Source organism: Corythoichthys intestinalis, chromosome 10 (assembly GCF_030265065.1).
Source record: "Corythoichthys intestinalis isolate RoL2023-P3 chromosome 10, ASM3026506v1, whole genome shotgun sequence".
NCBI classification, from domain to species: domain Eukaryota; kingdom Metazoa; phylum Chordata; class Actinopteri; order Syngnathiformes; family Syngnathidae; genus Corythoichthys; species Corythoichthys intestinalis.
This window is the reverse complement of record NC_080404.1, coordinates 34,414,201-34,429,888: the sequence shown is the minus strand read 5'-3', so window position 1 is coordinate 34,429,888 and position 15,688 is coordinate 34,414,201. Positions and strand designations below refer to the sequence as shown.

The 15,688-nt window shown below is 41.5% G+C and overlaps 1 protein-coding gene across 4 annotated transcripts in view; it reads right to left on the bottom strand.

The window, feature by feature from the left end:
• Positions 1–15,688, bottom strand: part of nckap1 (NCK-associated protein 1) — a 36,451-nt gene that overhangs the window by 5,153 nt on the left and 15,610 nt on the right. For all 4 annotated transcript variants that reach the window (XM_057848708.1, XM_057848709.1, XM_057848710.1 and 1 more), the window contains 22 exons: positions 14,647–14,784; positions 14,503–14,551; positions 14,272–14,428; positions 14,062–14,118; positions 13,566–13,662; positions 13,337–13,443; positions 13,116–13,248; positions 11,683–11,764; positions 11,540–11,598; positions 10,278–10,423; positions 10,077–10,209; positions 9,862–9,981; positions 7,887–8,026; positions 7,669–7,800; positions 6,860–7,078; positions 5,075–5,205; positions 4,899–4,996; positions 4,731–4,824; positions 4,563–4,645; positions 2,591–2,671; positions 2,437–2,530; positions 2,254–2,370 (listed from right to left, as the gene is read on the bottom strand). In XM_057848708.1, the coding sequence (XP_057704691.1) occupies positions 2,254–2,370; positions 2,437–2,530; positions 2,591–2,671; positions 4,563–4,645; positions 4,731–4,824; positions 4,899–4,996; positions 5,075–5,205; positions 6,860–7,078; positions 7,669–7,800; positions 7,887–8,026; positions 9,862–9,981; positions 10,077–10,209; positions 10,278–10,423; positions 11,540–11,598; positions 11,683–11,764; positions 13,116–13,248; positions 13,337–13,443; positions 13,566–13,662; positions 14,062–14,118; positions 14,272–14,428; positions 14,503–14,551; positions 14,647–14,784 (2,467 nt within the window). The remainder of the gene's footprint in view (positions 1–2,253; positions 2,371–2,436; positions 2,531–2,590; positions 2,672–4,562; positions 4,646–4,730; positions 4,825–4,898; positions 4,997–5,074; positions 5,206–6,859; positions 7,079–7,668; positions 7,801–7,886; positions 8,027–9,861; positions 9,982–10,076; positions 10,210–10,277; positions 10,424–11,539; positions 11,599–11,682; positions 11,765–13,115; positions 13,249–13,336; positions 13,444–13,565; positions 13,663–14,061; positions 14,119–14,271; positions 14,429–14,502; positions 14,552–14,646; positions 14,785–15,688) is intronic.

Here is a 15,688-nt window from a genome sequence, read left to right as displayed (position 1 = left end):
TTATTCTAGACCAGTACTTCTCAAATAGTGGGGCGCGCCCCCCTGGGGGGGCGCAGAGCGATGACAGGGGGGGCGCGTGTGACCTCGGGGAACATGCTTTTTTTTTTTTTTTTCTGCCGTACTGGAATAAAGTGTACTTGCGCATCCACTCAGTGGGTGGCAGTGGCGCTCTCATTTTCAGAGTGCGTGCAGTATTTTTGAACTAAGGAAGAGCACTCATCACACAGAAAACAAATATGAAGAGCAGTGCGCCGCCGCCGTTTTCCGACCGGACTCACTCACGCAGCGACCCACTGTCTTGTCCGGTTCTCACGCCGCCGCCCGATAAGTGCCATTTTCGGCTTGGGATCGTAACGACGACCGCCCTCACCTACGGTTCTACCTCGGCCGCCGAGAATGCGCTTTGTTCGTGCCGTTTGCCTTTTAGTTTTGACTTTTAATACTGTGGGTGATGAGGAAAGACTGTTGACTGTGTCTAAAAATAATTATAGCGGACCGCCAGAAGCCAAATCAATTAAGACGCCACTTAAAGACATTCGACCCCAATCTCATTGATAAGCCGCTTGATTGTTTTTCAGCGAAAACGTGCCGAATATTGCCAACAATCGTCCTGCTTTGTCAGTGTTATATCAGTAAACCAGTTAGCATTGTTAGCATGCTCATTGCAATATGACTCCACACCATTGCAAAGGAGGTAATACTGAGTGTGAGCAGCAAAAATAAAAACTGTCCTTCTGTCCAAGGACACTCTTTTTTTCCTTTATTCATTTTTGTTTTTTCGGTCAAATTTTTTGGCATATTGTCCTCATGAGTGAATGTTTCTAATCATTTTGAATTTGTTATTATTTACTGATTTTATTACATTTTATTTTTCTGTATCAAATGGTCAAAAATGTACCTTGAGTGTATTTTTACAGTTTGAATGTAACTTTTTTTTTTTTTTAATTCAGGCAAATTGATGCACGTCAAGTCATCTCTGTTACAAACAAAACAATGTTAATAAAGTTATACTTTATTATAAGTTGATCTATGTTACTTTTTTTCTTTATTAGAAAAAAAGGACACAATATTAGGCGGATGCGTATTTATAATAGTAATTTTATAGACAAATAATACTATTTACAGTGGCGGCAGAGAGTTTGGGGGGGCGCGAAACATTTACGTCTTGCTTGGGGGGGCGTAGCAGAAAATAATTGAGAAGCACTGGTCTAGACGTTCAATATATTTCTTCCTGTAATTTTTTTTTTTTTTTTCTTTCCTCTCTTGTGTTTCTTTTCTTCTGTCCCCCCATAACCCCTTCCTGTTCGCTGCTTTGTCATAATAAACGAGGTATGTTAAAAAAAAAAAATAATAAAAGAAACTGATCCAACATAGTCAAATTAATTCAAAATGCAGATCATTATTCCAAAACACCCATGCGGCCAAAACATTGTCTCTCCAAACTGCCGTATCTCATTTTATTCTGCAGGACTATTTTTTTAGGTTGCGTAATTGTTATTGTTTTAACAGCTTTAATGTTATTTTATAATTAACCCATACACTGCCATTGACGATGATAGACGTCCAATCCATTTTGACTGGGAGAGGCTGGCTGCGCTTGTAAAAGCTTTCCCCTCCCAGGTTTAGGATGTAACACCGAAGAGGGGCCCAATGTGTTCATTCTGACAGCAAAAGATGGATGGCATTCAAGTATTTGACACCAAGTTTAAGTGACATTTCAATACATAGTAAGTGTGTATGTGATATTGAGGTGCTCCAGACACGCGACGCCCGCATACTAACAATAGAGCCCATTACGAGTCATTATCCTCTTCCAGCGGCCCTTATTAACAACGGCGCCTTTCATTTCAAGGTTGTTAGCGTCGGCGCGTCTCAATGAGTCCATCAAGAGGCTCGCGTCACGACGCCTTTGCCTTTGTCACAGAATCAACTTTATTCAGCTCAGCCTTTTTAGAATAATCACCTTTAATTAGCGCCGCTGAGTGGAGTGACCTCAACGTGGAGGTATGCGGCAGCGTAATGAATCAATCGCGTTTGGCGCCGCGTGCCACTGGAGCAGTAAATGACATTTGCCCACGCCTGCTCTGCCGCAGTCGCAACACGAAGTCTCGCTCTTCCTTTTCAAGTCAATACGTGAGAGGGACGTCCTTGAATATTTGCGTTCTTCTCCAAACGTGTCTCGACTCAAGTGCTACCTCTTTGTATAGAAAGAAGGTAGGGGAGAAAAATGTCCAGAGAGAAATGAATACGTACCCTCAATGGCGGGGCTGTACTGTGACATCACGTTGCTGGCCAGCGTTGGCAAGGAAACGGCCACAAACACCATCAGCAGGCATGCAATCTTGTACTCCTCCTCTGGACTGATGTTCTCTATGCACACCAGGAGAGAACGTTGATAATAGGAAGCCCGCATGGCTCTACGTGTTTGCATCTTACCGCTCTTTTGCGACGACAGCGCTACCACCAGGGCCGGGTCGATCTCGCAAGGCAAACCGGCAGCGGAGGACAGTTCATAGACGTTCATGGCCACCTGGGCACAGACGCACATGTATTTTGATAGAACATATCAGAGTGACAGTGGCGAAAGTACCTTCATGTCTGTCTCTCTTGGAATGTGGTCCTTGAAATCCTCCACAGAACTGACCAGGAAGGGAATGTGGCACGATAACACCTGTGTAGGAGATCATTGGTATTAATCTAACTTGTTAGATGGGGCTTTGCAAGCCAAAGGCAAAGTTTCTTTGCCGCGCCGCACAGCCCAAACTGTTTGACCGACCGTCACCGTTCAAATGTCAAAATCACCGAAATTTTCGGCACTGTTGTTGACGACGCAGTGCACTCTGGGCAGTCTCATCACTGGGCAGCGCTGCCGTACTTCCACAGTGTCACTTGTTAGCTACATAAACATGTCGTTGGTTTTGCCCTTCCAATTTGAACCCGAACGGAAAAGTGATGAGCAGGACAGCACTGTCGATATCTCACAAAACGAGCAGCAAAAGTAATTAAAAGAAAGTCTCCAGTGGGATTCTAACCGGTGTTTCCCTTGCGACAGACAAGCGCGTAGACCACAGGGCTATCCTTCCGCGTGACTTTGGGGTCATGATTTTCCTCATAAAGCAATCGCAACCCACATGCGCTGTCTGTCTGTGCAATAAAATCTAAAAGGGAAACGCAACTGAAAAGTGCGGCTGGCTTGACCATGGAATTCAAAAAACGCGGCTCACTTCAGACAGTAAGCAAACAACAATAACATAGGGATTGCGTAAAAGGGTTTATTGAACACACACACAAAAAAACCCGCGATCGCAAAAAGGGAGACACAAAAAAGGTCAGTGTCAGTTGGTCGGGACCAACAAAAAACAAAACAAAAAAACCTGAGGGAAAGTCGCGGTGAGAGGCAGACAAACCAAAAAAAAAAAAAAAAAAAAAACTAGGCAATGATGCAGCTAACAACGAAAGGATATACAAATTGTCAAATGGCAGCAAGTCAATATCTCGGCAAGCCGCTTAGGAGCGGTTTAAAGACACTGCTGATGAGCTGGAAATGGATGCAGGTACGACGTTGGGAACTCATCCCACATCTCTGTAACAAAAAAATCCGACCAGCAGCAGAATGTGACAAAATCATGTCAGTCGTCATCCTGGTTTCGCTTTCTAGCTAGCACATTAATCCTCCTGTCCTGGCCAACCGTGTCATCACCCCCAGCGTGCATTGCGTGCGTAAGACATGGCGCCCTCTGTAGGTCAAAACATGTACTAAATATTTTTTTTTTTAAATCAATGGCAATAATATATGTTTCTAATAATATATTTTAGTAAAAGAGAACAAATTTTTTTTTTTTTAATCAATGGCAATAATATATGTTTCTAATAATATATTTTAGTAAAAGAGAACAATTTTGGCTTATTAGAACCTACAAGTCCGAGGACCACTTCAAGCCGTTGATAATGCAGAAAATACTGTTTAAACACCAAAAAATTACACTGCTTACAGCACATAGTAGTAAACGCCGATTTACTTGAAACAGTAGCTTTAAAAAAAACAAAAAAAACCCACGATCTTTATAGCTAGTGTACCTGTTCAATCTATCGCTGTCTTTCTCCTTTCGCCGTCTGAAGGACACACAATGCCCTTCTTGGGTCCATTTAAGCATACATTGTCCATTGGCGCGCATACTTCAAGGGGTGGCCATTGAATGACGAGTAGGTGATCTGAGATACTCGCATTTGATTGGCTCGAATAGTACTTGCATTTAAAACGGTCTGATGACAGCTATTTTGCCCCCCCCCCCCTTTTTTTTTTTTTTTTTTTTTAAGAAACACTGGCTTATATTTACCAATTGGCACTTACTCATTTCGCTGGAATGCACGATAGAGGTATTGGCTACTGCGCTAAGGTTTCTGAACGCGTAAACATGGCCTTACATAACCTGGTTTGGTTACTGGCAAAAACTCAATAATGAAAGGCTTATTAGCTGCATATAAACGTAGCCACTGTTGTTCGTCCGCTAGCATGTCAGCATCAATGTGACTGCACACGTCCTCGTCTTTGCGTTTCTTACGTCTCTCAGTGCTTCCTGAGCCAGCGAGCGGAATGAGAGGATGACTCCGATGATGGTCATCCTCTTGAGGACGCTGTCCACAGCTGCAAAAAAGAAAAAAACGTAAGTCACTCTGACAAACAACCAAACTACAGCAGTGTCATTTGTGCTGAAGAAAAAAGTGCCTACAAGTGAGTTTCTTGAACAACGCCGCCATGTGGTCGGGTTTGTCAAAGCTGGTTCTCATCTGAGTCAGCACTTCCATGTTCTCCACCACTAATTTCTGTTGACATAAACAAAGGTTGGCAGCGAATGCAAGGCTCAGAACTCAGAACTGTCCTTCGCATGGTCGCATACCTTGAGCTCGGCCACCTGCGAGGAGATGTGCCACATGAGGCTTTCGCTAAGGAATTTCATGCCATAAGGCCCCAGCAGCTCAGACAGCGAACGCATTTCTGCAGATCAGGAAAGTCACTAATATATATGTATATTTCCTTCATCTTATTAAATTTTAGCGGTGGAGACGTCTGTACCAGAGATATCGGAGTATTCCTCCGCATTGAAGGTCAGCTCGTTCTCCGTGGGCAGGTTGACGAAGGCCTTCATGGCGGGAAAGTAAGCGATGTGTCCGTTACTGACCTGCCGGAGCAACGTCTCCAGGTACCTGCGCAACAGTTTCATAACTGGCATCAATGTCGGTTTCCACGACAACAGCAAATATCATTTGAGTGGGCACCACTTGAAAAAGAAAAGAAATGCTTCACTATGTTTTGCTGTTTGTATGCCCTTATAAAATTGGCATTGCATATCCATGGAATGATGTCAATTAAATTGCTTACAGTCATTTGACTCATTGGCTACCATTGACGGTGCTAGACGTCCAATCCATTTGTGTGTGTGTGTGTGTGTGTGGGGGGTGGGGGGGGGGGCGCGGTATTGAATGATCGGTGCCTGCCTGTTCCATTGAAAATGCATTATATGTCTGGCGCCCTCAATGGCACTGAAAGATAGACCCTTCACAGCCAGTCCTCCCATTTTAAATGAATTGGGCGTCTATCATTGTCAATTGTAGTCAATGAGTTAAAAACAATGTTTTTATTAACATTTGATTAACTCATAGTAGTGATGTGTGATAAGGAATTTTTAACCAATACCCCAATGCTGTCAACTCCAAGAATTCGATACCGATATCAAACTCGATACCGATATCGATATATGCTGTTGTGGACTTAACATATTATGGCTAATTTTATTGTGATGCCCCACCGGATGTTTTCATAATGATAAATGTAACAACTTCAAAGTTTTCCAAATGTAAATTTGGCGAAAAATAAGAGACTTTAACTGAAGTTATGGAAAAAGTGTCAATAATATAATACTATATTTAGTATTCAACTCAAAATACTGCAGTTTTTTGATCATGGTCTTTGAGATAATCCTGGCAAGTGCAAAGTGTCAATAAAGCACTGCCATAACACGTATGGCTAACACAAAGCTTACAAGTAAGCAATCATATGACCAGTCCAGACAATGCTAATCAATGAGTGACAATTCCAAAGATGCATTTTGCTGGGCTTTTGCACAGATTTTTAATTATATATAATGTGTTTTACTACTTTTTGTGTTTCTGTGTTTTATTACTTGGTGACTATTTCTTTCTGGTAATGCATGAGTTATAAGAGATGAGATTTATAATTCATTATTTTTCATTTATTTGTTCATTTATTGGTACACCATGAATGCAAATGGTCTTTGCTCATTTAACAAATGTAACATCTAGCAGGTTGCAGGTTTGTACATTAACTTTTAAGTCAGCATATTTTTGCAGCAAAAATTATGTCTATATTTTCACGATATTATTTTAAATGCTTTTATTATCAGACATTGGACCTATATGATTCATAGTTCATTTTAATTCAGTTTAAGACATAGTTTTATTTATTTATAATTAAAAAAAAAGGCAGGGCTATGTAGTGTCACATTTTTATACTAAATGTTAATATTGTGGCCTACATAATCCCAAATGTGATGTCTACATACGTGTGTGGATGTCTTTTACGAGGTTGTATTTTTCTTCATTTTTAAAGTACAAAAAATAGTCAGCTTCCCTATTACACAGGGTTTAAAAAAGTGTTTCAAAGGAATTCACTGCACCTTGTAAAGGTGACCAATAAAGCACCTTTGTCATTTCAAACGAAATCTGTCCATTTTTATCCAAATAAAACAAAACTAGCTCTGCACAAAGCATTAAAATTTGAATCCAAATCCAACAAAACTCAAGATGACACAGTAACATAACTATATGCCCTAAGACGCACCAGTTGGTGTAGAGGCTGGTGATGGTGGGCTCGCCGTGGCTGTCCAGGTGCTGCGTCTGCTGCAGTAGGACGTTGTTGAAGACCCGTGTGATGTCAATGGTGACGTAGTTCTCGATGGACTGCAGCACTGTCATGTAGGCTCGCACGCTGGTCAGCAGCTCGCTGGGTTTGGCGATCTCCTGAGTAGCTTGGTTGTACATGGTCATGCCCACAATGGACCTGAAGGGGGAAAAGAAGTTGGATTTTTGACGACAGTGAAGCATATGTTGCGCGGCCCTCACTGTGACAACGGTGGGAGACGAGGAAATAACGCAGCGTTTACAGTCTCTAAAAATTCTGGCAGTTTACAGAATGAAGCCAAATAAATTAAAGCGTCACTGACAGCCATAACACTCTAATCACGCACCTAAGTCGCTTGAGGTTTTTCAGTGAAAACGAGTCTTACTGTACTTATGAAAAATAAAGTATTCCATCTAAAGTCACGGCGGAGAGTGGGGCGGAGCAAAATATTTTCCTCTTCTTCGGGGTATGTAACAGAAAATACTGTAAATGAGAAGATTTTGGCTAAGTGAAGTTTGGAGTTAAGTCAAGTTTGCTAGTGCTCAACCAAAAATATATTTTCTCTCAAAATTTAATCAAATCTCAAATTATCTTGTAAATGCATATTTTCAAAATAACAGGCAAGACGTAATGGGGAACAGCCACATTGTTTCTTGGATCAAATTTCTTACATTGCTTTATCAGTCTTTCTGACATTTTGTCAAAGCAACTCCCACAGCATCAGTTTACAAAGGTGACATATTCCTTACTTGGTAAACCTGATCTCCAGGTGCGAAGTGAGGTACTCTCTCGGCGTGAACGTGTGCTCCCACACCGCTAAATTGGGAACGTAGTTGATGGAGAAGCAGAGTTCTGAAAGCGCCGTGTGCAGTTTGTCCAGACTGAAGGAAGAGGACGAAGAACCCAACATAGGTTTAGAAAGAGCATAATAATGTTTGCGTGAAAACAAAGAATGGCGTTTGCTTACTTGGTGACCAGTAGTCTGTTCTTCCTCATGCTCTCCACTCCCGGTTTCTCTCTCTCTGGCTCGCCCTTTTTTCCTGTGGCCTTCTTGCTCTTCTTGTTGACGGCTTGGCTGATGGTCTTGGCGCAGTGTTTAGGAAGCAGCTGCCGGCGCAGAGAAATAACAAAGGGTCGCTCGGACAGATGGAATAAGATTGTCAGGTCGGCCGTAAACAATCCTTAATGCGGTGATTTGGTTTGAGCGCGAGCTCACACATCAACCTAAGAGGCTATTCACGTCACGCGCCAACAAAAAAACCCTTACAGTAATGTGACAGCAGGCATTATTATATAACAGCCATGAAATCTCATCACAGCATATGGACTTTTAGTGTCTTCTTTGTGACTTATTGTATTGTAAACAATTAGAAGATAGAGGATGTTATTACGGAGGTGAATTCAGACCCATCAAACATCCTTAAAGCACAAAAAGAATCTCTTTTAAGCATCGCAACAATGCTTCCAATGTGTAATCAGTAGTTTGCATTGCTTTCATTTTTTTCTTTCACTCAAATTGTTACAATTATGTAAACCAAGGGTCTGCAAACCGCTCCTCAAGGGCCGCTGTGGGTCCTGGTTTTTGTTCAAACCGATCCAGCACAGACAGTTTAGCCAATGAGGTTTATACTAAAACAAGCAGCACCTAACTTGGAAGACACTAAATTGGTGAAAAGGTGCAGTCTTGTTTGGCTGAAATGAAATTGTCCACCCATTGCGGCCTTGTGTGGAATAGTTTGTAGAGCTGTCCCGACTAGTCGACATAGTCGACGTCATCGATGACGTAAATCCGTCGACGAGCACAACATCCCGTCGACGGTTAATGAAGGGTTAAAAAAAATATATGCGTGGAATGTTAGAATGTCGGATGCTCTGTTTGCAAGCGGGGAAAGCGGCACAAAGCCAAAAAAAAGCGCACCAGAGTGTCCAAAACATTGACTTATTTCAAAGAAACAAAGGAGAGTACACTCTTCTGTCCTGTCTGTTCAGTGCCAAGCTTGGCTGCGTGTCTGCCGTGAATAAACAACTCAAGCGCCTTCACGCAGTTTGTAATTTTTTTTTTTCCTTCATTTTTTGTACACCAGAGGGTGCTGTCGCCTTACTAAATAATAATGTTTCATTGACAATGGGCCTATAAGTGCTATTAGTATTGTTCTTAATGCTAATTGAAAGGTTTATTTCATGTTATGGTTTATTTTAATGTATAGAAAATTATATAAGGTTAAAAGGTCATAAATATATACAGTATATACAGTCATTGCACTCAAGGGAGAGATTGTCAATGATAAGGTAATAAGGTAAAGGCAATTCATATAGGCAATTCATTGATATATAAATAAGGTTTAAAAGGAAAAAGGTGAAAAGTTTTTGTTAATTTCTAATTGTGTTGCTTTATTTGTGTGCACCGTAGCTCTTACAGTGTGTTTACATCAAGGATGGAATAAAAGTTGTAAACCATTAGTTTAAGGGACCATCTTTTCAATCGGGATGCTACACTAGTTAATTCTATCAGCATTTGAACTCATTGTTTATTTGTGATTTATTATTGTTATTTACGTGTTTATTTGTACTTTAATAAATAATTTGAGTGTTCCAATATGTTTTTTGTGAATTGATAAGCGTCAACAAAAATTTCATTGCTAAATTAGTAAAAAAAAAAAAAAAAAAAAAAAAAAATTAATTAATTATTAGATTAGTCGACCAATCGTAAAAATAGTCGGCTGACTAATCGGGAGAAAATTAGTCGTTTGGGACAGCCCTATTTTGATGTAAACCATATTTGATGCCAACTCATTGGCTGGCGTTGACGCGGTAAACACATTTGAATTTGGAGGGTTCGCAGCGATCATTCGCTGCCACCTTCTCCAGTTCAAATAGATTGGACATCTTCTGCCATCAATGGCACTGAAACATGATCATTCACATAATATGCATCTTCCTACCTGGTCACTGAGTGTACATTGCTCAGTGCAGATGTCAGTGATGAGGTTCCGGGCTTGTTTGGCCATCTCATCGAGAAACATGTTACACAATGACAAGCTGCGGTCCCCTATGTGGTGACGCTGCAGGGAGAGAGCCAAAGACACAAAATAGCATGACATAGACAGATGCGACATACCCTTCTCAGCCTACTGGGAGTGTATCCGCACACACTAACCTCCTCAGGACAGAGCTCATGTGTGCAGGACATGAAGTGTGTGCAAAGCAAAGGGAAGCAGATGGAGTGGCGGCTCTGCGAGGGAAGCTCCAAGCACTGTTGGAACATCTTCTCAAACGCACGACTGTAGAAACTGCACACATATGTGACATATTTTGAAAATCACTGAAAGAAATTTTGGTGTACAGGCAATAAACTAACCAGAATATGGAAAGGTCTGAGGTCTCCACCAGCATCTCCACTAGCGAGTCCACCATCTTGGTGTGGAAGATGATGGTGTTCATCATTTTGCCCAGCTCCTTGTGGTCGGCGATACCTAAACTGGCTTTGGAAACGCTGGTGTAGGCCTGCACAAAGAAGCCAGCTTTAACACCAACAACAATGTAAATAAATTAGACCATTTACCATGAAGGTATCAAATACAGGGTGTTCCCCCAGTATTCTGGAAGTTACTGAAGCTAGCTTAATGAATTTGAAAAATTGAACAGTTCAGGTTTTGAACAAGTTTTACTCATTTAAATTTGAAAGAGAAATTTGAGTAAAACTAAGGAATTATACAAGTACAGTCAAAGGTTTGGATACATGCGCCAACGTTACTAAATGAAACCGTGTCTAATGTTTTGACTAACACTGTCATTGTTATTTTAACTCAGTGGTCCCCAACCAAGGCGTCTGTGGCGCATATGAGAGATATGTGGACGCCACCTTCTTGTGGGAGCCGCCATTACTGGGGTCTTTACAAACCTCAGTAGCAACCCAGCGTCAGTCAATATAAACAGTAACAGTAACTGCCTGCTGCTGGCTGTGTGCTGCGGGGGGGGGGGGGGGGGGGGGGGGGGGGGGGGGGGGGGGGGGGGCGGGGGGGGGAGACACCTCAGCAATGGCGGATGGGGTACTTCCGGTCATTTTGTAGTCAACAGATATAATAATAAAACTGGATAGGATGTAATCATAGAAATCAATTGGAGCTAGCATCTATTTTTTATATCTATGTGCGCTTGTCCTCAATAATGACATATCACTTGGCACATCAGCTTTTTTTTCCCGGAGATAAGCCCAAATGCTAGTGAAGATGACTGAAGAACAGGCGTCTTTGGACAGCTCTTTACTACGCCAACTTCGCCAAAATGTGGCCAAAAGTTAGCAAACGAGGTAATGAAGCCTTCAAAGCAGCTTTGGGACATAGAGACTAAACACTCTGGAATAATGGTTGAGCCTTTGGAATTTTTGAAACAAAAAAGCACAAGCACGAAGGACAGAAACAATTAGTGAGGGCCACCACATCAACAAAAACAAATGCACTGAGAGCGTCATACATTGTAGCGAACCATAATGTTAAATGGCATACAGTTCCGGACTGTGGGGGAAAAAAAGGCCCACATCACACCAGTCTGTGGTGCAAAAAAGGTTGGGGACCATTGCTATAATTCATGACATATCGCTTGAAAATAACTATTTCAAACCTGCAGTCTGAACCAATCAAGTCTCATGCCTCTGAAGTCGAACACTTCGCCATCCTCAACTGCAAAAACATAAATCACACTCAATAACAAAATATTTCATGGACAGTCGGTTCATTTCAAGATGACAACTGTACTGCGTTTACCTTGTTTGACGCTGAGCGAGGTCATAGTGTTGACAAATGAAGACATGATAATGGACTCATCCTCTGGACACACAGACAGGTTCTGGAAGACAATAAAACACATAGGCCCAGTTGGAAACTAACACATTGCTACGATGATTTACAAGTGAGCAAACATATGAGTTCAATTTTTTGATATAATAACAACCATTTCTTGAAGGGAAAAAAAATAGTCCATCACACAAATAGAAAATAAGAGCACTTGCAAGGAGCAAGTCTCATTCATGTCTCACAAATGCAACAGACAAATAAAAATGTGATTAAATTTAATAAAACTTTATTTTTGTTACTTTACGTTCTTGGTTTTTTATGCCCATCCAAACAAGTAGAGCAATAATGGTGATTTTAGGAGAGACTGGAAATAATTACTGGCTTTTTGATTGATTTTAATGGGAAAGTTGTAAAGTTAACACATATTTTTCATAGTATAACTCGCTGTTTTTCCTAGAGGTGCATGATAATTATCGGTTCGATAATTATCGGTCCAATAATAGGAATTATGACGTCATCCCAATAATTCCTAGAGGTGCATGATAATTATCGGTTCGATAATTATCGGTCCAATAATAGGAATTATGACGTTATCCCAATAAATCCAATAAGATTATTTATCGGTCCGATAATATACCGTATAATGCTTTTGCCACGGTGTCGGTGGATTAGGATGCGTGCGTTTGTTTCCACTCCTGTTTTGCCAGTATGCAAAGTTTTTTTTACTGTTCTCGAGGCCGTATTTTTCCATCACTGAGTGATTAACCTTACTATTTCAGTTAGCAAAAGTTTGCATTTTACAGTGTGAGTTATAAGTTAGTAAGTCATTGAGAGACCTTTTGGTTATTGTTAGGCTTGCTGTCCTATAATTGCCAAGTTAAGAAAGTTGTTTCATGGGCCAAGACCACAAAAGTCTCCTGTTGCACCAAATTTTTATCTGGTGACAAAGCACAATACCTGTTTGGTTTATCTTTGTTTTAGTTCAGTGCTCATTTTTTAGGGGAACACATCGTCAATGATATTGACCGATTGTGATTGACTCAAATTATATTTATTTGAAAAAATAAATATGGGCACTTTATTTGAAGTCAAAACTGTTCTTGTCTTTGTATCATCTTCATGTCATCATAAAAATTCTGGTTAGGTCAAAGGCAAATCTATGCTGAATCCACCAGTAGTATTTTGGACTTACATGTGTTCAAAAACTCGGGTGAATATACATTTAAAAATTATATATATATATATATATATTATTGGTTATCGTATAGGTATCGGCCTTGAGGAGCAAGAAGTTATCGATATTGGTATCGGTTTCAAAAAATGGATATCGTGCACCCCTAGTTTTTCCCCCATGTTTTAGCGGCGCGACTTATACTCTTGAACGAGTGCAGACGAATAATTACCTGCACTAGCTCGTTGAGTACAACGGCATCAAAGCCAGACAGGTACTGCACATAGTATCGCTGCATGACTGGACCGTACTTCCTCACGTGGGCTCGCAGCTCCTCCATGTAGAAGATCAGCTCTGCAATATGTCTGGCAAACACAATGTAAATCGCAAAAAAATGTTGCATGTGATTGCATAACGATGTGGACGCGTGTGCTCAAGTAAGACCGTTCTTACTTGTCGATGAAGTCGTCTGTGCTTTTCTTCTGTATGTTGTCGGCGTGTCGAAGCAACCAGATGATCTCGTCTCGGGCAAACGATAATGCCATGAACACAAATAACGCCTACGAGGACAGCGTTTTCATATGAAAAAGATCTTCCAATATAAAATGTTGGGATTTTTAAAACCAATTTAGAACAGGAGTAGACAGCTTTAGCTGCATATAACATGGCATTCCTAAGCTACCTTTGGACCCAGCAATCCAGGCTGGTCCGCCAAAACGGTAGCTAGCTCTTTGAGGGCGGACCTGAGGAACTTGCGTCGCTCACGGTGCATGGAGCCTCTGTGGAGCAAGTAGACAGAAGGAGGAAGTCAGCACGGAGGACGGGAACGTGTACCAGCCACCAGTTTACACGCCGCTTTGACACTTTGAGGACAATCCTCGCCAGACACCAAAGTGAGTAAATGACAGCCATGGCGGCAAAAATGAGAACAAAGATGAAAGCGGCAGACAGATTAAGTACAGAGGATGAAATGAGGGGAAGCCGAAGAGGGAACAAAGAGAGAAAAAAGAAGGGCGAGACATCTGAGTCAGACTCCCCGAGAGAGATGAGATGAGCAGGTCGCACATGCCGGAAAGGAAATGGAAATACAAAAAAGTAGGCGACTCAATAAATCTGTTTGGTAAGTGTGAGGGGAAAAAATTGATGTGAATGCATTTGGGAAACCAGTGTGCTCATACGCGTGAGACAGGGCCTGTTCCTTGCATTCTCTGATGTCATTGATGCGCTTGTTGTACCTGGAACACACACACACAAAGTGGAACATTGATGAAAATCCGAAATCAAACCTTACGTCGCAAAAATATTCCCACACAAAGAGATCCTAAATTAAGGATATATCGCACAGCTCTAACTGGATTTAATATGAGTTTCCCTTTATCCCGTTTTACCCTCGGATGTTGACAAAAAGATCCTCTGCGGCCTTGTGGATGTGGAAGACTTCATCCCTGAAGAGACAGAGGCAGGTGGAGCTCTGCAGTGCCAGCTTCCACAACGACAACGCTGCTGCGTCGCTGTTTAGCACCGCGTGACACAGGATGAATCCGACTGGACACAAGAAGAAGTGGATCAGGAAGGTCAGCGGGAACATAAACTTCTCAATGCTTCCTCTCGCTACTTACAAACGATCCATTTTTCCATTGCGTCCAGGGACAAATATTCACAGGGCATCTAGAAAGAGAAGGAGACATTCCTATGATCTAATCTTCTCATAAATTCATTTTGAAAGAATGTAAAAAAAGATTAATTGTGATTTGGTCTCTCACAGTGTCTGACTGTGCAGGGTTGAGCATGGTGGAGGGAGCAGAGATGAGCGAGAGCAGCTGGGCGTTTCTCCACTGGTCGGCCGACAGATTCCTTCTGGGATACACCATCTGGAGGCTGATCAGGGCGTCGGACAGAGACTACACAAGCAGATAAAAACGAAACCTCAATGGGCCACAAATACAGCTGACATCAACTCAGAGGCTAATGACAGTGATAGACGTCGGATCCTTTTGAACTCTAAGGGCCAACAGCCCTTTCAGTTCAAACAGATTGGACGTCTACTAGTGACAAACTTATTTAATTTCACAGCAGAAGGATGAAAAGGGCCACATAATTTTACTGTAGCTCAGATGGTTTTACAATTCCTAGGAATATTGAATATTCAAAATCGACAATTTATCAAATCCAAATACTGTACTTGTACTTGCCAGATTACAATACTTTTGGGTCTATAAACCACTACTTTTTTTCCCTCCTGTCCTGCTGACACTGCTAATTTATAGATTTTCACAGGCTAACTAGTGGGGGTGTTAAAAAATAAGAAAAATTTGATTCTGAGAAATATCGCGATATTACGTTACGTGTTATTTTTGTCAAAGATGACGATAACGAAAACATTGCGTCAATGAACAAATTTTTTCATGACGAACGTCACGATGAGACAGTTGCCAGTCGTCTGACGACACGAGAACCAGATGAAAATTTGCCAGTTTCCGTCATAAATTCACAATGTGTGGTATTTTCCTATTGTATGCGTAGTTAGAGCGCATTTAGTAGTGTTTGTTTGTGTCACTCATGATGTGACGTGCCCCCCCCCCCCCACCCCACACACAGGCTTAAGCGTGTGCCCATTCCAGGCTCATTTTGTGAAACAAGTATCAGTCTTGCCTGGTAAGTTTTGTTTTCTTATCTTGCAATTGCAATTGCAATGCAATGTTACTTCAGCCTTTAAAGGTCTGTGCTGAGAGATCATCACACACTAACTTGTAGCATTAGCATAGCGTTCGCGTTAGCATAGCATTCGCGTTAGCATTTAGCGCG